At 50.4% G+C, this 23,270-nt stretch overlaps 1 protein-coding gene across 3 annotated transcripts in view; it reads left to right on the top strand.

The window, feature by feature from the left end:
• The window catches only part of VAV2 (vav guanine nucleotide exchange factor 2), a 155,724-nt gene that overhangs the window by 77,821 nt on the left and 54,633 nt on the right, over positions 1 to 23,270 (top strand). For all 3 annotated transcript variants that reach the window (XR_013975315.1, XM_080927506.1, XM_080927505.1), the window contains exon 3: positions 7,981 to 8,039. Coding sequence is in view for 2 of the 3 variants with exons in the window: in XM_080927506.1 (XP_080783632.1) it covers positions 7,981 to 8,039 (59 nt within the window). In the remaining variant the exon portion in view is untranslated. The remainder of the gene's footprint in view (positions 1 to 7,980; positions 8,040 to 23,270) is intronic.

Genomic DNA, 23,270 nt, shown 5'->3' with positions numbered 1-23,270 from the left:
GATTGCAGTGGGACAGGAAAGGCGTGAAGTAGGAAGGACTGTGATTATTCCATGCCAGTTTGCCCACCATCAGAGAGGAGGGGAAGTCATACTCTGTGCCCCAACCCAGTACAACCCATGGAGACACAGGAGGTTGGCATGCAGGAGCTGTGAACCCAGGGAGGAAGGCAGGGCTGTTGCTCTTCAGGCTCAGCTCCCTGCCATTTCTTGCCTGATTAGCCTGGATATGAAGGTCTAAGCCATGTTTGACACGCTCACCACCCAGATCCCACAGGTGCAGTTAGCGTCTTTGTCCCCTAATGTCTTTTGGGTCCAACGCCTCTGTGGGTAGTTCATCTCTGCCTTTGGTCTTTCTTGCTATGTGCAAGGCATGGTCAAGAAAACCTTTCAGGTTGGATCGCAGGTTTTTGTTCCTAATTAGGAGTGAGTCCCTGTCCCCTTCTTTCCATTCATTCACCCATCTATTTGTCCATCTATTTATTCATTCATCCTCTCAGCCATTCCCCATTCATTTATGAATCTATGAATCCATCCATGAATTCAAGCATCTATGAGTCCATCCGTCCACCCACCCATCTACTTCCTTTAAAGACAGCCGGCATTCTTGTAATACACTCCACACCATAGTTGCTGCCCCTCACTTGTCATGAGGTAGTTATTTCTCAGTCTGATACTCAGCTGCACCGTGGCCATGGACTGGCTTATCCTGTCTTCCCCAACCTGCTGAATCCCTTCAAGAAACACTCCAGCAAAGTGCTGTGGATGAGAAATGGCTGTGTCTCTGTTTGCTTTTGTTTTTCTAGCCTCCTCCTGCGGGAAGCTTGAGTGCAGAGCTCTGATTATACACGTTTCATAATTAATCACTTCTTGCTGGCCGATTGTCATTCCAAAGACCGCACTGCCAAGCACCCCCCCCCCCCCCACGACCTTGCTTTTGATATTTAGAAAAAGGGGGGAAACAGGATGGGTATGCAGGCTGGACTTGGAAAGCAATTTATGGTGATTTGTCCCTGAATATGCAGCAGTGTGGGCTGCAGATTTCCGCGGCAGATAGGTGAGTTTCCGGGGCAACATATTTAAATGAGCTTCATAATCGAGCTATTTGGCTCTTCCCACGAGTGCGTTCAGATGAGTGGTGGAGGCTGATAAGGAGAGTTTGCTGCTTGGGCTAGGTCTGAGCAGTTCGTGCTTACTGATTCTTAATGACAGCAGAATTGTGGACAGGAAACAATCCTGATCACACAGCCTGTCCAAGCAAGCAGGGCTTGCAGATGGCACATTACCCAGCCCTGGTACACTGTCTTCAGCCGGGGCTCAGAGGAGCCAGAATCCCTGGCAGGGTCAGCTCCTGTGTTCTGAGGGCAGCAGCTTTTACTGGGGTAGTGGCATTCTGTTCTGATTGCTTCTGCCTGGTTTGATGGATTGCTCTTATTGAGGTCTGGCTGGAGGTGTGGCTAGCTGAAAGTTTCAGTTGCAGTTACAGTGGGAGACCGAGGCGCTGTGTAAATATGTCAGCCCTGGCTGGTGTTGGTTCTCTCTGTGTAGACAGTTCTGGACTGTGGCAGTCTCTGTAGGAGATAGCTGGACAGAGTTGTGGGTGGGCAAACATGGCCGAGGGGATGTAACTGCTCCACACAGACCTGCAGGGAACCAGGCCAATGGTGAGTGGTGATCCTACCACTTTTAACAGGAGGCTTTTGAGGTCACACTGGGTGAGAGAAGGTATTACAAAGGTAGCCTGCATGTGGCTGCTCTCTTGATGTCTCCTTTTGTCCACTGGGTAGACCTCAGTGACCATGTGCAAGGCTGGGGAGCGTTTGGCTAGGACCAGGAAAGGTTCTGTTATCCGCAGCTGGTCCTCGTGGGCTTCGGAGGTATAGCATAGATGCACATGCTAGGACTGCACAGGTCAGTCCAGACTGACCTGGGGCACTCTCCTTTTCTCTCTAGCTCTCATTATCCAGACAGTACAAGCTAAGCAAAGCATGTAGTAAGTGGCGTTCTCACAATCGTGGAGGGACTGTGTCCTGTGTAGCAGGTGCGATGCTTAGTGTTGTCAACTTGTGAGCATGTGGAATAGCCAAGGAGACAAGCCTCCAGGGTCTTGATTATTGAGCCTGTTGGCTTGTATGTGAGGAATTGTCGTGTTTAGGTTAACTGACGAGTGTCACCCATTTTTACTGAGTTCTCAGGTCCTGAACTATGTAATTGATAAGATGAACTAAACACTGACACTTGTGCTCTCCGCCTTCTGACTGTGATGTGACTTCCGCTTCAAGCCTCTGCTTTCTGACTGTGATGTGACTTCCGCTTCAAGCCTCTGCTTTCTGACTGTGATGTGACTTCTGCTTCAAGCCTCTGCTTTCTGACTGTGATGTGACTTCTGCTTCAAGCCTCTGCTTTCTGACTGTGACATGACGGCTGCTTCAAGCCTCTGCTGCCTTGACTTCTCTGACATGCTGGATTGTACTCTTGAACAATGAGCCTGAATAATCCCTTTCTCCCTTAAGTTGCTTTTGTTGGGGCATTTTCTCATAACAGAAGAGAAACTAAGACAGCGAAACTTCTTTTGCCATCCCTTCTACTCCTCCATCATCCACCATCCATCCACCCACTACCTGCTCACCCACCCACTCATCCATCCATCCACCCACCCACCCACCCACTCATCCATCCATCCACCCACTCACCCACTCATCCATCCATCCACCCACCCACCCACTCATCCATCCACTCACCCACCCACTCATCCATCCACTTGTCTATCCATCTACCCACTGTCCATCTATCTTTACCTACCATTCATCTATCAGTCTGTCCTTCCATCTCCTACCTGCTCATCTACTTACTATCTCACCTGTCATTCATGCATCTGTCTACTACCTACTTATCCACCTACTCACCCATTCATCCATTTGCCCAATCATCCATTCATCCACATACCCATCTTTTCTCTATCACCTACTTATCATACACACATGCACCCATCTACCCATTTGTCCATATGTCCATCCATCTACCCATCTGTCCATCCCTATATCCACTCACCTACATTCACATTTGGCTTTTATACTTGGAACATAAAGGGTGTGGCTCCATATACTAGCTCATTTCAAACTAGTCTAGTCTTCTTTTGGAGTATTTCTTGTTTTTTAAGATTGAACTCTGGAATGGTGGTAGCTGTGGCACGGTGGGTTTGAGAGGTCTTGTGTGTTTACCTTGGATATGTCTTGGGCTTGAATAATGTTTTTAGGGAGGTTTGTGTGAAACTTACACCTATATGGTGTAGGATGTGGGGTGTGGGTGGATGCTGGTGGGTTTATTCGAGGACAGGCAGGACTCCTCTCCAGAGCTAGTGGCTGCTGACATGTTGTGTGGTGTCTGCCAGCTCTTTCAATGAGCATGCGTTTAACTTTATTTTTTAATGTGTATGAGTGCTGCCTTCATGTTTATCTGTGGGCCCTGTTTATCCGGTGCCTATGGACACTGGAAGAGAGTCCTGCAGTTACAGACTTTTGTAAGCTGTAAAAGTTAGACCTGGTCTTCCTCCCAGCCCCCTGCTCTCAGAAATCAGTCTCAGACTCAAAATGTATTTACAAATACCTAGGCCCTATTGCTAGGCTCTGCTCTGACTAGATCATAACTAAAGATAACCTATTTGCTTTAACTTACTCTGCCATGTGGCCAGTCACTTATGCTCACAGATTCCTGGGCCAGTCTCCCATCGAGCTCTAACCCAGAATTCTTTCTCCTCCCAGATGTCCCAGCTCCTGTTTCCTGCCTAAGCCACAGGCTTTTTAATTGGCAGGTGATGTATCTGTACAATACACAAGATATTCTCTGTACAGTAAGCTACCATGTAGCTGCTAGGGAACCAAACTTGGGTCCTCTGGAAGAGCTGCAGAGTTCTGTACTGCTGAGGGGTGTCCTCAGCCTTGACCTGTCCGCCCTCCGTTCGGGAAGCTGTTACTTTCACACTCACGGTGTATTTCCAAGCTTGTTCTGCCCCAGTGGGCCCCCCTGCAGAGTCATTTCCTGAGGGGCTTGGGATCCTTGGTCGTCAGTGCACCCTACTTATTCCCCAGACTCCTGGTTATAAATTAAGATGCCGACAGATTTTCCAGCACTGGAAAACTGCTGCAGGGGACACTCCTGGGCCTAGGTCATTGAGCGAGCAAGAGAGAAACTCCATCATCTTAGAGAAAAGTTCCAAGTTTTCAAAGCCTCTTTGACGCTCCATTGACGACCCTGATCCACCCTCTCCACATCTCTCCAGATGTTCAAGCAACTGTACTAAATGTCTTTCTGTGTGTGTTGACTTTTGGGAAGGTACCTTTCTAAAATGTTCTTAGGTATGTCCTCATAGATTTTCAGCCAGTGTTCAGGCCTTCATAGCACCTTGTAGGCATTTGGCATGACTTGTGTGCAGAGAAATGGGAATCTGGCTTCAGGGCCAGGGCTCTTCAGTACTCAGCGGGGCACATGCACCCCATCTCTGCTGCATCTGTTCCATCAGACTGAGTTGCTTTGGCAAAAGCCCTCTGGCTGGACCCTGCACCTGCTAGGACCAGAATGGTGCAGCCTGGGGACAGGGCAGGGACCTGCTTCCTATGGATGGGATAGGGACAGCTCTGTCATTTCTGGGCAGAAGGGTAATTCTGTCCTTGGAGTCAGTTGCCTGCCACCTGCCTGCCACTTTACCCTGGGCAGGATTATAAACTTAAAACTCAAAGTCTGGCTGCTGATGCTTAGGTTGCCCAGGGCTCACAGGACAGCGAATCACTGTAGCTTGGCAGTTGGGGTAAAGCAGGCTTGCTGAGGCCTCCTCTGCAGGTGGCTCTCCTGTTGACCCAGGTCTGCCTCTAGACCTCCTTCTTTCCTTCTGTCCTTTCTGGTCATTCTGCCTGTGGTCCAGATGGTACGTACTGATCTCCTCTGTGTGTTCTTTTGGGATCCCTATCTCTGCAAGGCACCCAGTGATGAACAATATGGATGTGTGCTCTCTGGCCCGTTCTCTGGCTTTGACCCACTTTGTACTGTGACCGGTGTTGCTTATTCTTAGAGAATGGTGCACATTTCAGCCACAAAGCATCTTGGCAGTAAATGTGGATTCTTGGATCCCAAACATTGTGGAGCAGGGTGGGATGGGGTTGGGCCTGCCTTCCGTCATGTATCTGGTAGGCCGTTAGAGTCTGGGCATTTGGAGTTAGAGCACCTGTGGGTGGGGTGGAGCCAAGATTTACATCCATGACCCAGACCCTGACTGGGTCACCGTCCCCTAGGCTGCTCAGTGCACTCCTTCCTTCAGTTCTCACAGTGTGTGTTTGCGTGGGAGACCCTGGTGGATATCAAGGCTCTTAGTGAGCGCAGCGTTCGGGAGCTGGCTGTTTATTATCAGGGACGCAGCTGGGCCATGGAAATGAAAGTTGGGAAAATGTCATCGTTTGACATTTCCGTTTTCAGAAGTCCCCAGGGGCCCTGGCAGGGAGGCTTTTGATGGTCAGCCGGGAGTGTTAGCCCTAGGGACACCTGGACGCCTAGTTTTGTATTGAGAGGCCACATCCAGACTCACCATGGGGGTTAGGGGCACTGAATTGCTTTTCTCCTGCAAGAGCTGGTTGTACTCTTATCCTCACCAGACTTCACGTGAAGCCTCCAGCCCCGATCCACCCCATAGTTTTCTCAGGGTCCTATGTATGTCTGTGTCCCTAGGGCCCTGCTGGGGTCACTAGAGTTGGTCTCCTTCCTGCACAGGCCAGATGGAGGGCACAGAGCATGTCAGGACAGAGGGAAGGGCATCCCAGCATTGAAGGGCTGCCTGCTGTACCAGTCGTGTGGCTCCAAGCTAAGTCTCTGCAGACTGCTAAGCTTTCTTCTTGTAGCAAGGGATGTGTGCCCAGGACCAGGTTTAGGCCGGCTGCAGGACGGATACTGTCCCCTGGGACACACATGGATGAGGAAGACTTACATCTACCTGTGTGAAGTCATGGTCTCTGCCTGTGGGAATGAAGCCTTGGCTGTGTGTCTGGTTTGGTGAACAGGTTGTAGCTTCCGTGCCATGAAAACCGATGGCTGGTGCCATCTTTGGACTCTACTAAGTTTCTGTGCCTGTCTTGGCTCTTGGGAAAGCATATATCAATTGATTAGCAATGAGCAAAGTCGGCCTCAGGAGGCATAGAAGAAGGACAGCTACTATAGACCGACCGGCCAAACCCTTCAAGACTTGCATTTCCATCTTTCTGTTGAGTACCTATAAGGACATAATATTGCCTTAATTTGTATTTCCTTGAAATATTAAAACCCTTAAAAAGCCAAAAGTAACAACAAAAGCCATTTGGGTTGTTATTTGTGAAAGGCCCCTTGTAGAGCCGGCTGCTGGGAGCCACGGCAGGGCCAGCTGCGTATCAAGCCCTTTGAGACTTGTCCGAGCAAACACAGAGGACCCCAGTTATTCCCCGCCATAACTTCCAAGTCTTAGCCCTTGGACGTAGACACTGACAGGAGGCCCAGACACACACTCAGCTGTGGACTGAATCTACCACCCCCTGGGCATAGAAAAAGCCTCTGCTGTGGCATTGTTCCTTTGAAAATTGCTACTGAGTACGGAACAGCCTAAAGGAACTCTGGAGTGCATTTCTGCTGAGGGCTTTGGGTAAATGAGGGCGTCTCTCTTTTCCTTTAAGTAAGCACACTGAGATGGCAAGGCCCGGAATCCTGGGATAGCGCCTGTGGTACCCTCTCTGAGCTCAGTTTCTCAGCACGACCAGGTTCTGGCTTGTCCTAGTGTCTATAGAGTGAACAGTGGCTTACAAAACAATTTTCCTGTGTTTCTTCCCCCACCCCAGGTGCAGGTGTGCACACAGATGTGCACATAAAGCACACAAGAGAGCTTTCAGGTCACACATGCAAGCACATGAGCAAGTATACTCAATACACACAGCTAAGCTCATATGTACCCATAGGACACAAGAACCTGCTGACACGTGTGTGGCACTCTTGGCTTCAGCTTGTGCACGGTGCCTGCTGTCAGGCATGCTTTGTATCCGCTCACCCTGTTGAATAATGGTAATTGTATGTCACACTATATTCTTGGTTCCGCCATCCCCATCTTCCTTCCCTTTATTTCTTCACATTGACCTATGAACTCCCTGCCCACTGCCTGCTTTCTGTGAGTCATTAGGAAGCTCTGTGGAATAACTGTTAGGGGCGTTTGAAGTTGGGGATGGGGGCCCTTTATGTCTGGAAGCTCCTGTTTTGTTTTTTTTTTAAAGGGCTGGACCAGGTTGTTGGGGCTGAGGAATACCCACTACTGCTTGCCCTGTGTTTTGAAAAGTATGTCAGCTTGGGAGATATTACAAAGGTCCATGTGGCTCTGGACCTGGGACTCCATTGCCTTTGACCTTCTGACCCAGAGCTGGTGTCTGTTGAGACGTCTGACGTGGGGCTGGGGCTTGCAGTGAGCACTACACTTGGATGTTTGTGTCCTCCTGGCATTGGAGCTGTGGTGTGACTGTGGTGTGACTGGACCTCCATTCCTCTGTCTGTGAGATGGGTTAGTATTTACTGTGGACACGAGGTGCTGTTACTCATATAGACCCTTTTAGAATAGTAGCGGTAGATGAGCCCTTTGTAGGTAGGACCTCAGTTAAGGAAGAACCCACAGAAGCCCCGTGGAAACATTTCTTCCACTTGCTAAAGGAAACAGTTTGGGATGGCTCATAAGCAGGGTAGGGGGTTGTAGGGGGAAGCACAGCCTCATAAGAGGAAAGCTGTTCCTCCTGGAGGCACCCTATCATGAGCACAGCAGCCCTCAAGCCAATGTTAATGTGGCTGAATAATAGATTTCACGCAATAAACACTGCACAGGTGCTGAGCTTGAAAAGCTCCGTCGTTCTTACAGTGTATGCCTAGTTAACAGTTTCCATGCCTGCAGAACCCGTGGTGCAGCTTGATGACAGAACTCTCTCTTGTCTCCCCCAGGTCATCTCTGCGGTGTCCCGTCTGTCCCTGCACAGCATTGCACAGAGCAAAGGGATCAGGTGAGCTTCCTTAGTGACACCCCTGGCGGCGGGTCTGAACCAGGAGCTTCCACACTGCACTTTGGCAGTATATTGGCAGCAGCCAAGGTTGCGTGGGAGACGGTTCACACTGGGGAAATCCTGCAAGCATGTTATGATGGCTGCGAAATTGCTTTCGATTTAGGTAATAAGATCAGCAAATTAATCCTAGCACAGATCATTGCCTGCTGGAACGCACCTCCCCAGCTCTGGACCAGGGTCCTGGTTTGAGTGCAGTTCCCTGCCCATGGGCCTTAGGGCTCTCACTGGGCTTCCGGAGGACCCAGCCCCCCCCCCCCCCCCCCCCCCAGATAGCCTCACTCTGATCTGCACGGACAGGAAGGTTCAGCCACTAGTGCTCCTGTGGCCTGTATCTCTCTCCGATTCACAGGTGGGATGAGTGGAGAGGGTTGGGTGGCCCAGGTGAGACCCAATCTTTGAAGATTTTGACCTCTGATGTACAGGTCGGGAAGCTAGGTTTCATCTCACCCCTGGGGTTGGGGTACACAGAACTGTTCTTTTCTGTCATGTCTGAGGGTATCCTGAGGATACAGGCCAGTGGTGGCAAGGGTGATGGGAAGAGTCTCTCCTGACTGCTGAGCAAGTGTGCCACACATCGGTACTAGTGACATCCTGAGGCTGCGGGCCGCTGAGTGTTCCTGGGTATATCTGCTTGGTCTGCAGGGCCACATGCTGTCTTGGGGGAGCACAGGGTCCCTTGTGGTAGCTGTTGGCTCACTTACAGAGAGTCTTGGGGTAGGTGCCATGTCAGTCCATCCATGAGATAGTCATGGCATGAGTTCTTGAGGAACTCGAGCTTTTTGAATCAAAGCCTTTTTCTTTTTGTTACCCAGAAGGCAGGCTGTTTTAAAATATTTTCAAACAAAACACGAAACAGAAAAGGATGTTTGCAACACTTGCAGGGTTATAATGACCAGAGGCTAAGAGCTGATGTGCTAGTATATATTCTGCTGAAGCTGAAGTAAGTTTAACAGTTAAGGCAAGCCTGGGCTACATCAAGGCTAGCCTGGGCTAAACTGTGAGCCCTCTTATCAAAAGCAACAGGAACAACTAACAGAAACTTTAGGTAAAAGCCAAACAAAGAGCAAAGTGGATTGTGTCCCCACAGCACACAGGGCTTGCCAGAGAGCGCGCACCTGCCAAGCTCCCTGCACTGCCCAGCTGTGAGTCACCACTGTAGTCCTTAAAAGGTTCCACCTAAAGATGTCCAGTTAAAACAGTGCCATTTCTGGACACAAAGGTTTGGGGCCTTTTGATTTGGGAACTGATCAGTTGTGAGTTCTTTGCCACACTGGCCTGTCACTGCCCGTCCTTACTACAGCTGAGCATCCCACCTGGTGTACACGCTCTGCATTGTGCATTCACAGACAAAAGGGACATTCTCTCGGCAGATTCCAGCCAACAAACTTGCCCTGCACAGAATCCTAAGTGTGTCCCCTTCCCCGCCTCATTTTAGTATCCCCAAACTGGAGGGAGGCCAGCTGCTGTGGCCTACTGTCTGCCAAGTGTGATTTTGGTGACAGTCTGGGGGATGCCTGGGTGTGATCCAGCTGCCATTCCCTACACTTTAAGACCGAGATGCCTCATGGGACAGTGTGGGCGGCTTTTTCCTGGAGCTTTGCACTTGACCATGAGACCCTGGAGGTGGCTTACAGAATAGCTGAGACTCAGTCCCATGCCTGTCCTGGTTGTACCTTCTCAGGTTAACGTGGGAGCATCTCTCTGCTTCCATGACTGATCAGAGGCCTCACAGGATATAGAAAAGTTTGAGTCCATAGCCACAGTCTGTTACAGTGAAGGAGCCATGTTGGCAGATGAAGAAGAAGGCACTTGGGAGCTTGGCCAGCAAGTAGAAGGGGTGGTGTCTCTTCAAGCAGAGTCCTGCAAGTGGGGTTTCACCTGCCAGCAGTCCACCTTTGACAACAGACCAGAGCAGTATCCATAGCAACCCACCACGCTGATGCTTATGCAGTGGGAGTCAGTCATGAGGACACCTCAGTCACTTTTATCTTGACACTCTCTTCCATACTGATCTGTGATCCAGAGCCCCATCCTAAGCCTAGGCCTGGAGGTCCTGCACAGGGTCTGCCAGAGGACTTAACCAGACTCTGGCTGACAGGTGGAGCTTGTAGGAGCCAAGCCTTCTTTTGGAGCATTATTTTGTGCCACCAAGAATACAGAGTCATCCTCTTACTGAACAGAGCATGAGGTGCTGGGAAAATGATCGAGAAGGGTCTGAAAGGAGGAAAGCACTTGCCACCAAGTTGAGTTCAACCCCAGGCCTCACATGTGGAAGGAGAGAACAGGTAGACTTCTGAAAGGTGTCCTCTGATCTCCAACTGTGTGCCATGACACACCCACCCCTCCCCCTAAATAAATACTTTTTCTCTTGAATCATCGATGGATGGGGGTGCTTTCACTAACCCTAGCCCTCCTGTGGTCTCCCACATAGCATCCTCACAGCTAGACTCTAGTCAGTCTTCTAGTACCTCCTGTCTCTCCTTGGTCTGGCCAATGCTGGATCATTCTAGAGAAAATGGTGTCTGTGCCCTGCTCCTGCGCAAGCTCGTGTGACCTGCTGAGGGGGCTGAGTCTGACTGTTCTCTCTTCTTCCAAGTGGGTTGAGATTGTCATGGAGACCTGGATTTTCTGAGGACCCCACAGCACTTCCCAAGATAACTGCTCATCCCTTCCTCTGAAATAGCTTCCTGCTGTTAGCAATTAGCAGGAGGGGTTGTTTAGCCAAACACTTTCCTGTTTGAAATCTTGCACACCAATCCCACTGCCCCAGGACCTCCCCTGGATTCCTCCTGACTGGATGGAAGCCTACCATGCTGCTTAAAAAAGAATCCTGATCACAAACTCTTACACTTTGTGTAAGAAGCTGATTTTCTGTAAAAAGCCTTCGGTTACGATTCTCATAGGCAGTGAATTAGAGACTCAATCTGAGTCTCATCCCGCTGAGTAGGGGAATCAGACAACAGGGGCAGAGGAGGAGGAAGAAAGGCAAAGCATCCCCAGAGTGTGTGGAGTAGGAGTCTGTCCTGGCCAGAACCCACTGGAAGCCAAGGGGATGTCCTAACAAGGTCAGAGTGGCTAGGAGAAAAGACATGTTCAAGGCTAAAACTGTCTGTAGGCCAAGGCCAAGGGTGGATATGTGGGGAAGGATGTCCCCACACTTTGAGTGATATGTTAGGTGAAGATGCACCCAGTGCTTGTGTGTTTACCCCTCAGTGTGGTGCACAGTGATCCCATGAAGGCCTAATGGTGCCCCCAACCCAAGCTGCAGCATCCCCCTAGTCTTTGGGCACACACTTTAGGCTTTGTAGGTGTAGTCAGTGTTTATAAGAGGGATCCAGGGAGGCAAGGTTCAGAGGAGAGTCAAGGATTGATGTACAGAGATGGGGATGACGCAGATTCTGGCCTGGAGATTGGAGCTCGAACCCGGAAAGGCGAGGAAGCCTCATGGCAGGACAACCATGCTCCTGAGTGACCTGTTTTGGATTGTTGTCTCCTGAGCCACAGCATGGTAAACTTGTGTGCTTTTATACCCCTTGATTCGGGGTGACTTGTGGCTGCTGTCAGAAGGCCACCTCTGTGGCAGATCTCGGGGCTCGTGGGGTGAGTGGGCTACTTCCTTAGAAGATTGCTTCTCGGAGCAGAGCCAGCTCCTAGTTCTGGAGTGCCATCTCAGAATGCCACCACACCGCCACATCTTTTACTCACACAACATACATGACCTTTTCCCCCGTAGACTGAGGGGTTTATGTATCACAGGCTGGCCTTGAACTCACTATTCCAGCTGCAGATAACTTCGAACTCCTGACCTCGTGCCTCTGCCTTCCGGATGTGAGATGACAGGTGTGTGCCATCTCACCTGAGTAATATGATCATTAAAAGGTGCAGTTTGGCGTCACAGCCTTCGTTCACGGCACCGGGCAACTATAGACTTGTGCTAGTCCTAAATAATTTGAATTCTCTGGAAGGCAGTTTTTGTCTAGGAAATAGGCATCCACAGCCCCTGTGGAGCCTGCTTCCATGGTTACTCAGGAGGGGGCAAGGTCAGAGTGTCCCCAGTCTTTTTCAAGCTTTATTTTATGTGTATGGTTGTTTTATTGCCTGTATATATGTACCATTTACGTGCCTGAGGAGGAGTTATGGATATAATTATGAACCACCGTGTGAGTTTTCCTCAAGAACGGCATGTGCTTTTAACTGCTGAGCCATCCCTCCAGTTCCTTAGTCTTAAAAACAAAAACACACCAAACCCAAAATACTTGTATTTTTTATGTGTGTCTGCTGTGTACCATATGTGTGTGCTGCCCATGGAGACCAGAAGAGGGCCTCATAGCTCCTGGAACTGGAGTTACAGTGAGGTACCCAATGTGGGTACTAGGAACCAAACCCAGACCCTTTACAAGAGCGACGGTGCTTCTAACTGCCGAGCTCTCTCTAGCCTGCTTCCTCCTCAAGCCTCCCATCCAAACAGGCCATGGTCTACTGGGTCCTTTGTCTTGGCTATTTCTACTTTCCTAACTGTTAGAACGGTGCTGCCGTCATTGGCACTGTCTGGTGGGTAGGCCAGGCAGAGGTCACGGCTGGGAGAAACAGAGTGTTCTTGGTATGGGGGCTGTAGCAGCAGTTCTTCAATATGAAGCAGATTCTCGGCATATCAGGCAGACACACCCGGATTTAAATCTAAGAACAACAGAACTTTTGGAATGAAAATGAATGCCTGGTGAGTCACTGGCTGCTTTAGAGAACCAGATCTTTCATCTTTTGGGGGGGGGTGGTGGGGTTCCTGACCACTTGTAGCTCCTGGGCCACTGGGCCTCTGAGACATGTTTCACAGGGAGAGCTGTACCCTCAACAGGTCCAGGTCATAGGTAGAAGGTCCTGTGGATGTCAGCCAGCTGTTCTCTGCTCCCTGCCTGCCCTAACAAGGTTACCTTTATGCCTCTAATAGCTGAGAGGTCTACGCTCTCACTGGGCACCTCAGATGACGAGGAAATACAACTCCAGGTGATGAGGACTGTGTCTTGACCTCGTTTTGGGACATTTGAACCATCTCATTAGAAATAAAAACGAATCATCTCAGCACACAAAGGAACGCACAAAGGGCACGTATCTTGGCAAGGGAATTCTTTTTTCAAAGATGGTTTCTTAGAACGCAAACTGGGGTAGCAACACACTGAGGCCTACGTGGCTCTTGCTTTTTATCCCTGGCATAGGTTGTGACTGTGTCTTATCCTATTGGAGGATGCTTGACCTCACAGTGTGATATGATCGGCTAATCTGCAGAGTGGGAAGAGAAGGTTCAGGAAGTATGAATCCTTGCTAGGCTGATGACCTTTGATGTAAAAACAGAGACAAAAAACTAGGGTAACTGCTTTTGAAACAAGTAAATAGCTCTGTTTTTAAAAATAGGAAAGCTGCTGGATGTCCCTGGAGTGAGACCTTCAGTCAGAGGTGACAGGGCTTCGTGGACCTAGCATTATAAGTTCTCCAGAGCACTGTCAGCTGGGTAGAGCCACCATCATCAGCGTCTCAGCATGACTCCAAGTCTCTGTACTTCTGTGGTCCCAGTCTTTAACTGAGCTGGTCCAGCTAGCTCCTAGAGGACTCCCCCATGTTCCTGCTTTCTTGTTGGCGTTGAGCCAGTGGGTGACACCCCATTTCCCAGCTGGTGCTCCCTGGCTAATTTCAGGTAATTGGACTGTCTGAGAGAGGGGATTTGGATGGGAAGTGGCAATTTCCATCACTCAGCTGCTCATCTTGCCAGCAAGATGGTTTTAATTGTCCCACCTGGTGACATCAAGCATCCTGACCACCTGGCCCTGCTGAACCTGCTGTCAGGGTTGAGACGGGCCGTGCGGCCAGCTTAATTGAAGGAGAGTCTTTCCTCTTTGCAGGACCTTAGCGGAGGCGGCACAGTGGATTTCCCACGAGTGATTAAGATGCTGATCCCCTTTATCAGGGAGGGAGAGACAGAAGAGCCATCTCTAATTGCTGTGTGTCTAGTTTGGAGCCCAGCACACATTGAAACTCTCTCTGGTTGAGTCAGTAACCTGCTCCATCATTGATCAGTAACAACGGCGCTGCAGCTTAGTGGGAAACAAAAGGCGGAGCCACAGGCCTGCTTGGCCTACCTGCTTTTCTTCCTAAGGTCTTTCCTGTATTGTCCTGGCCCTTGCTTTGGTCTGCAAGGTCATATGCAGCAAACTGTGGGCAGCAGGGGGGTTGAGGTAGGCTGGAGAGCAAGCACGCACTTGAACATGCTCATGTACAAATGCTCACGTGTCTTGCTGCTGTGAGCGCTCAGGTAGGCCCTGGATCTGATCGTCCTGGCATCTCTGACAGTGCATCTGTATGTAGGGAAGGGCAGCAGGCTCCTGGAATGTTCTGATAGAGAAGGGTGAGTGCTGTTTCTCATGGCAAAAGCATTTGGGGAAAGGCACTTAGTGGTCCTGACTGGGCAATGCAGAGGAGAAAGGAGGGGGAAGAAGAGCCTAAGGTATCAAGTCTGCAGGCTTTGGCTTCTTTTGGTTTTAGGATCCTGGAGTGGTTGTGGCCACCGGGACTGATGCCAGCTGTCCCTGGTGTGGAGGTGCCCCAGTATGGTGAAAGGCACAGAGAATATGGTTTGAGCTGTGGCAAAAACAAGGGCGATGGGAACATGTCTACTTGGATGGCTCTCACCTCGATCTAGCCTTGATGTGGATGTCCCCAGACCTAAAGCGCTGTCATAATCAGGCAGGACTCAGAGTAAGAGAAGGATAACTTAGGGTGGTGTCAGTGGAGGCTGGCAGGGCAGGCTGGCCTCAACCTTGAGGAATGACTTTCTATTTAGCAAAGCCTGTCACACCTGGTCATGAGGCAAAGCCATGCATCTAGGTTCACTACTGTGTGGGGACAGCTTTGCACCAACCTCTGCTACTGTGGGCCAAGGATCCTAGGGAGCCATACTCAGGAATGAGTAAGGTCATAGAGTAGAGGGAAGACCTTGTGTGTATGGCCTCGGCTACCTGCAGTCATGGCCTGTTTCACTAGGGAATAGGATAGAGCCCCATCCACTCCCACGAGTAATTTTTGTTCTGTAGGACCCTGCCACCCTCACTTGGATGTCTGAGTGGCTGATGGTTAGGGTTATCCTTATGCCCCTGCTAGCAGAGGCCTTGTCAGACATCTTCAAGCCGGGTGGGGTGACCTCCGCATCCTGCATATTTGGGATTTCATAAGAAGTAGGCTGTCCCCCTGATCGGTAGCTGGCAGAGAAGCCGTGTCTTGTCCCTGTTCTGCATCTCACTGGAGGTTGGTTAAGGCTGGTATCTGTAGGCTGACTGAGCCGCCCAGTCTCTGGTGATCGTCCCTCTCTGACAGTCAGTGTCATGACAGCTTTTCCCTGAGATTCTGTGCACTTCTTAGTCTGTTTTCTCGGTTGTCACCAACCATCTTAACACAGCCCAGGGACAGAAAGTGATCGATTAGTGATGCCTGCTCTGTTCTGAGGGGACAGGCTTAGTTTATCTAGATCACATCAGAACCCCAAGGGACAGGTCCCTTGGCCTAGGCAGCTTGCCAAGGCCACTGGGCTGACCCTGCATTTCCCAGCAGCAAGTTGGCAGGATGTTGGGGGATGGAGGAAAGACTCCAGCTGCTGTGTCACTCCCCTGGCAGCTCGGAGAGGGGAGGGGTCTTGCTGGAGGTCACATGGGGACTTGGTAGTACAGAACCCCTTACAGTATCCCACTCCCAGCTCCCCTAAGCAGGTCCTGTCCATATGGCCATCTTCCCTGTGACTGTGAAGGAAGCCAGCTGTGTAGACAGTTGATTCAAGACCCGTGGATTCATTCTTGTTCTTCTGACTCTGGTGGGCACTGACACAAACTAGGCAACTCTGTTCTACTCATGTGGAGAGGCTACAACTCTGCGTCTTGGCTCATGTGATTCATGGGATTGTTCTAGAAACCAGAGCATGAGAAAGGAACAGGCCCCACAGGGACAAGGGTCATCTCAGGAAGGACTGCAGTAGCTGTGGAGAGGTGGAAGGACGCTCTTTCAAAAGCTGCTGTCTGCTTCATCATCACAGCTAATCTCTGGGGTACCCATGAAGCTTGAGCCAGTTTGAGGCTGGTCGGCACCATGGGGGCTTGAAGAGTCTAGCTGAAGTCAGGAGTCTGGGCCCTGGATCAAGGCCCCTAGGCAGACCCAGTCCTCCATTTTTGTTTCTTCCTGTGGGTGGGACCTGAACTGTCAATTAGCAGAATTGTCATGTCTACTGTGCACCTAACATTGCTCGACTTAGAGTAGGCTTCCCAGGCCTGGGCCAGGAGGACTTGAGGGGAGCCTTCTGGTCCTCAGCAGAACTTTGATGGTTCAAGCTTTGTCCTGGGTAGGGAACATGCCACAGTGGTGGTTGGCTGCTGGGTCCTGACCATGGCAGCTAGAAAAGTTGGCCAAACTCTGGGGCCTCTTGGGGATTCGTCCTCAGCGTTCATTCAAGCTAGCTGCCAGTGGGGTTTTGCCCAGTTAGGAAGTGTGACATGGGGTTCGATGTTGGTTAGTTTTAACTGGGAACTTGGTGCAAACGACAGTTGCCGGGGAAGAATGAGTCTTCTGAGGTACCGTCTACATCAGATTGGTTTGTGAAAGTGTCTGTGGGGAATCATCTTAATTGTTAATTGATGTAGGAAGATGCAGCCTACTGTGGGCAGAACCATTCCCTGGGCTCTAAACCATTTAAGAGTGAAGCAAGCTGGCTGAGCATCAGCAGCAAGCAAGCAGTGTGGTTGCCTTGTTTCCCTTGCTCTTAACTATGGATATGATGCTGCTCGTGTGTCTGCCACAACTTCCCACTCTTATCCTGATCAACTCCTCCCCTGACTTGCTTTGACTGGGGAGGGGGGTGATGGAGGCCCTGTGTATCCATCCATTGGCCTCTTCCTACCACATCTCTGCCTGAGGGAAGCTCTGAATTCAGATGTTGAGAAGCAACATTCCTTGTTATCAGTAGAGGCTCCTCCCCAAGCTTCCCCAGACAGGGCGGAACAGAGCAGAGCCCTTACTTTCTGTAGATGCAGGCCACAAGGACCCCGTAGGACTTGGGGGTTAGTTGGATTCTGGCCCCAGGAGGCTCTGAGTCAGTTGCACCCCACTTCCCTTATCCCCACCCCTGCTGGGCCTTGGCAGAGACCAGAGATTACTGTCAGGGCTGTGGCAGTGGCCTTGCCTTGTTGTGCCCACTTCTAAGACTCATTAAAGGTGGCAGAGACCCTCTCATATGTCCAACCTGACTTCCATTGAAGAACCTTATGATAACCAAACTCCTGTATCACCAGACTCTGTCCTCACTTGACAGAGGTGTTATGTTCCCTCTGCCCAGGCTGCCACTGCGATTATTTTACTTAGAGCTCACCATTGCTTCCTTTGCTATTTGTGTGGAAGTGCATGGTTTACTCCCATTTATCAGAAGAGGTCACTGAGGCTGGAAACTTAAGACACCAACTCCTCTAGGTCTGATTCCAACCTGGACCTCTGAACTCAAAATGAGACCATGCCTTCTTCTGCAGCTATTCAGGCTTTCCCGGTCAGTGCTGTTTTCTCCCCTTCTCTCTGTTGGTGGTATGGCACTGGCCTGCTCCTTCCACAGGGGAACTGGCTGGGGTGTGACACGGAGCAAGGCAGACTCACCCACTGTCTGGACTGGGCGGGATGTCGGCTGAGGAGACTGACTGTGACCAGTCTATGGGCTTGTTTGGACAGTTGGTGCTGTTTAGCAGGAGAGCTGTTTTTAATAAGATAGACACTGGGGTTTCAAGGCCTTCCCACCAATTAGGATGCGGCTACCCAGGTGCCTGTTTGAATAATTAAGCAGTTGTCATCCCCCAGGCTTTTGGTGCCTTTCAACTCTGCTTGGCTGCCTTCTCCCTGGCAAATGGTGCCAGAGGGGCCTGTGGTTCAGTCAAGCCCCTGTATGCAGTCTCTGGGTTGTTGTCACCCATGCTGGGTTCTGTGCTTGCCTAGCTCAGTCCCTCAGGTCTGGGGAGGGCAGAGCTGACCCTTCCCATGATCTGAGGAAATCTCAGGGTCAGTGTGGAGGCCCGGCCAAGACCCACAAGTCATGTTGTCTCCAACAACATGTGGAACTAGGTGATGGGGTGGGGGAGGCCTGGGGGATTGTTGCTTCTCCTTACAGGATAGATACAGATACATTTAGGCACATGCGAGCTCTCTGGCCGCTCACTTGCAGGACCCAGGGCCCACCCAGTCTTATAGCACAGCCAGGCTGTGAAGGATCAGTCCAGCCGTGGGTGAGGCCACACTCAGTGATTTGGTGAAATGCACACAGTCTCGAGGTCTGTACATGCTCCCGCTGAACAAGCACCAGAAAAACAAAGCAGGGTGCTGTTGTCTCGAGCCAGGTCACACCCGCCTGAAATGTCTGCAGAGCCTGCAGAACACATTTTGGGTCCCACGTTTGTGAAATGATCTGATGAACCAAGTTGTACCAGGTGCTGATCTGAGGCTCTAGAGCCCTCCGGGGCCACATTTGTTTCAAGTCCGTCACGGGAAGGTTCAGCAGGGCACAGAAGCACGTGGATGGAGGTCAAGGTCTCTGTGTACTTGTGAGGGGACCTGGGTGGTCCTGCAGGCTGCTTAGGGAGAAGTCTCTTAGTCACTGGAGCTGGTGCTTACAGGGATCTGTGGGTGCAAGACCTGAGACCCAGCAGAGTTGACATGGCCGATGAGCTGGTCAGAAGCAGGGAAGGGACCTACACCACCACATGAAGGATGCGCAGAGGGGGTGATATGATACTCGAATAAGAGCCTTTTCTGGCTTATTTCAGTGCAAACAATTGTCTACCTTTTGCAGCGTGGCCCAGACCAGCAGAGCCAGAAAATTAAGATCTCTTACTTTCACGGGCCTAGCTCTTGCCTCCTTCCTTCAGATAGCAGCCACACACCCCCCACCCCCTGGAATGAACCAGGTGGAGGCAGTGGGCTGTGGTCTCTTCCCAGTGCTCACTTGGGTGAGTGGGTGGTGAAATCAAGGTTGTTTGCAGATACTAGTTTAGAAAGCCACAAGCTTGTTTACCTTACAGAGGTGAGAGAGTTTGCCCTATTCTGGGGTGGAGGAATTCCTGGGTAGGGAAGGTCCTATCTAGTAAAATCAACCACAGTTATATCCCAAGGTTGTGGAAGGAGGGCAGCTGATTCTGGGGTTCTTTCTCTGGCTACTTTAACAACCAAGCTGCAGATACAGATTGTGTGTCCACACTTGATGGAGGCATTTTCTTGGTGGAGATCACTGTTCAGAGATAGGCACAGAAGTCCTAGCACCGAAATCGCCAAGCCCCAGCTGCTCCTGGGGCTGTGGCCAGTGGCCAGCTTGAATAAGTGTCCCCTGCATACCTTGGAAGGAGAATTGGGTAGAAGAGGAAGGAGGGGGAGGCTGGATTGTTGAAAGTGCTTTGGGCTTCATTTTGAGTTTGGGCTTAGGTGCCCCTTTAATTATCTGTTCTCAAGTCTCAATCCTTTGGCCAGAGACACCTTTGTGCTGTCAGATGTGTCCCCTGGGGTAGCTGGATCCTTAGACACAGGGTCTAAGGCGAAGGGCTGGCGCCGAGGAAGGCTGAGCAGGAATTAGATGCTGCTCAGGTCAGGCTGCTGCTGGGCCTGAGATGCTGGGGCTTTCTTGCCTGCTGTGGTTTTCTTCCTGTGGGGTATCCACCTAATCCCCATGCCTGGTGCAGGGGAAACTTGGCTTCCCAGAAGTGGGCATGAGGAAGTGAGTGTTCAGGAATGTTCTGATATGGAGGGAGGCTCTCACCCACACTAGGGGATCTGGCTCTCTCTCTCTAAGTCAGGATGTGTTTAGTGTAGCACACTCGAGTAGCTGCGTCTGCTTCTTTCTTTCTTTCTCTCTTTCTTTCTTTCTTTCTTTCTTTCTTTCTTTCTTTCTTTCTTTCTTTCTTTCTTTCTTTCTTTCTTTCTCCTCCTCCTCCTCCCCCCTTCTTCTCCTTCTTCTTTAGATTTATTCACTTTTTATTAATATGGATGTGTGCTGTCCATGTGTGTACCTGGTGTCTTCGGAGGCCAGAAGACAGGGTCAGACCCCTTGAAACTGGAATTACATATGTCTAGCCATCTCTGAATCTAGTCACTTTCCTACCCACTCGTCTACTCAGCCTGCTCTGCACTGTTCCGTCATCCGTTCACCCACCTATCCGCCCACCTTCCACCCATGCATCTGTGCCATTGTGGTGCTAACCATTTTTGCTGTCAGACATGGACCTGGGTAGACAGGAACTAAGTGGCCAGGTCTTTACACATGAGGTACGCTTTGCTTGAGTCAAGGGATGCTGGGACGTGCGTGTGTAGGGTGGACTGCAGACAGAGTCCAACTGTAGAAAGGCTGGAGTAGAGCCAGTGAGGGAACTGCAGCAGAGGGGACGAGAAGCTGGTGCTGACCCAGCTTCCCTCACAGGCTGGTTCTAAACCCATGTAGCCCTGATGGGCTTCCTCGCCTGCCTGTCCCACCCAAGCCAGTCACCTGTCTTTGGTTGGCTGTGGCAGAAGTTAATTGGCTTTGTAGCTCTGTTCTGCAGGGCTCCACAGCCCCAGCTAGGGATGCACCAGTAAAAGTAGTAAATGTTTATGGCCAGCAGTATAATTCTGCCTTTAGCAGGCCAGCTTTACCTCCTGTTGGGCGCAGGTGGAGGAAATGACAAGAGGGGGAGAAACAGACACAGAAAGAGGGTCCCAAAAATTATGGGAAGGAATTTAGGACAGCCATGTCTACAAGATTTTTTTTTTTTTTAAATCAGGGATTGAAACAGGAAGTTGATGCCTAGCTCCAACTCTGTGCTTCCTGCTCCTCCCTCCCAATCAATCTGGAAATGTGGGTATCAGATGACAGTGGGGGCCTGGGGGCAGGTCCTTGCCTTCCACGTGTTTCACGCTGTGTCTCTCATTCATCACTGCATACACCAGGCTAGCTGGGCTGCAGGCTTATGGTTCCATTACAGATGTGCACCACCACCCTCAACACACTCACACATAAGTGGAGATCCATTTGTTTCTCTGCAGGCTTGGCAGTGTAGACTTCAGGGACAGGCGTTCTGGACCACTCCCCAGGGTTAGCCCAAACCTTTCCCCATGTACAACCTGTGTTAAGAGTTTGCCTGAGGCCACGTTCTGTAGTACTTTCTGTTGTAGGAATTATTTAATCCGGAATTGGGGTTTCTACCCTGCCTTGGACCCTTCAGTTCCCGGATAAAAGACACACAAGGTCTTTATATTTACAATAAACCTTAAACAGCACCAGAGCTGGGCAGATACCTACCCTGTATGCACTATAGAATCTACTTTTCTATTGATAACCCCAAATCAATACTTACTATTTACTATGTTTTATCTGGCTGCTCTTAACTCTAATTGGCCAGCCCTCAGGGCCATGTTTGTGTGGCTCACCTAACCCATGGTGACCTCTCCTTCTCTCTCATGCACCTTCTTTTCCCAGTGGTTCTCTCCCAACCCCAAGCTCCGGGAAACCCAAACCCCACCTGAGTCTCTTCTGCCCAGCTATTGGCTGGGCAGGGTCACAGGTCCACCTCTCATCTCTAGGGCAGCCGGTCTTGGGGGGTCCAGTATTAGCATCAGGCCAACCGAAAACAACTTTGTCCTGCTGCTCGCCCTCAGCAGCAGAAGCTGTATCCCAGCACTTCCCACCACGTGATTTTATACACATCACACGTTTGCAGGACTTAAAGGGGCCTTTACAGTCTTCATTTAAATTGTATATGAGGGAAACTTTTATTTTATAAATAGGAGTTTGTAGTACTTGTCTGACTTCGGTCACTGTGACCAAGTACCCAAGAGAAACAACCGTGGGGAGGAAGGGTTGACTCATGGTTTTCCAAGTTTCAGCCCATTGTGGTGGAGCTGAGGAGAGATGGAGATACAGGAAAAGACAGAGACATGGGGAGAGAGACACATATATAGAGAGACAGAACCCCCTTCTCCTTATTCCACCATTACTCCATCTGACCCCCAGAGAGTGCCCCTCCACATACAGACACACCCCATATCTGCTTTCCTTTCTTCTAGGTGGCTCTAATAATTTCAATCAAGTTAACACCCAGACTTAACTGTGTCGATGTTTTCTTTCACGTTATAGAATGGACATCATCTGTATTGGAAAAAGTATACTGATATGTTGTTATATGCTATTCCACAAGCATGTACTCTTCTGATATATTTTTAATCGGTTAAAGATCAGTATTTTACCAGGCACAGTGGTGCACACCTTTAGCCCCACCAGCACTTGGGAGGCAGAGGCAGGCAGAGTCCCTTTGCCCCCAAAGTTTAAGTATTTAAAAATAAAAAGGTTTAAAACAGAGCAGCTTGGCTTGACACCACAGTTAATCTGCGTGGTGGGAACTGGGGGTGAGGACTGAAGGTGGGGGTGGGGAGCTGTGGTGGAGGCTGGTGTAGAGGTGGCCCGCTTCCCTGCTGAATCATCTTAACACTGAAAATGTCAGCTGTTCCCTGGCAAGGAGGGGATCCCAGCCAGTGAGGGTATCCAAGGCCAGTCCCCAGCTGAGCCTCCTGTTTGTAGCTGATTCTGGCTGGAACATGCACCTGGGGCTGCAGGCAATGCTTGACTTAATTAAAGGGGCATCATTGTCTCCTTTTAGATGAGTGGATTTGGCCTATGGCTTTGAAGACACTGGCTGCCTTCTCTTGCCTTTGATCTGCCTCTGGCTTGGCCTCCCCCTTGGCCTTTGGATTCTCCAGGGGAGTGGCCTAAGCTTGACTCCTGCTGGGCAGTCTGGGCCCTCCAGCCAGGGTCTCCCCTGCTGTCTGTAAGAACCACATAGCTGGTAGAGACCGGCATCTTTGTTTCTGCTACTGCTAAGCAGAAAGGAAAAACGTGTGGCCTAATATTAAATTGATACAAAGCCGATTAATGAGAAAAACAGTTTTATCATTTTTCCCCCTTTGAACAAAACCCCTTTAGTGTGAATAGGTATCTCAATAAGGGGCTGAAGTAAATGGGGGAGGGCTGGAGAGATGGCTCAGTGGTTAGGAGTGCTGACTGCTCTTCCAGAGGTCCCGTGTTCAAATCCCAGCAACCATATCGGGGCTCACAACCATCTGTGATGGGATCTGATGCCCTCTTCTGGTGTG

This window comes from Micromys minutus, assembly GCF_963924665.1.
Source record: "Micromys minutus genome assembly, chromosome: 13".
Classification (NCBI taxonomy): domain Eukaryota; kingdom Metazoa; phylum Chordata; class Mammalia; order Rodentia; family Muridae; genus Micromys; species Micromys minutus.
The sequence above is the reverse complement of the archived record's forward strand: the minus strand, read 5'-3'. Positions and strand labels throughout refer to the sequence as shown.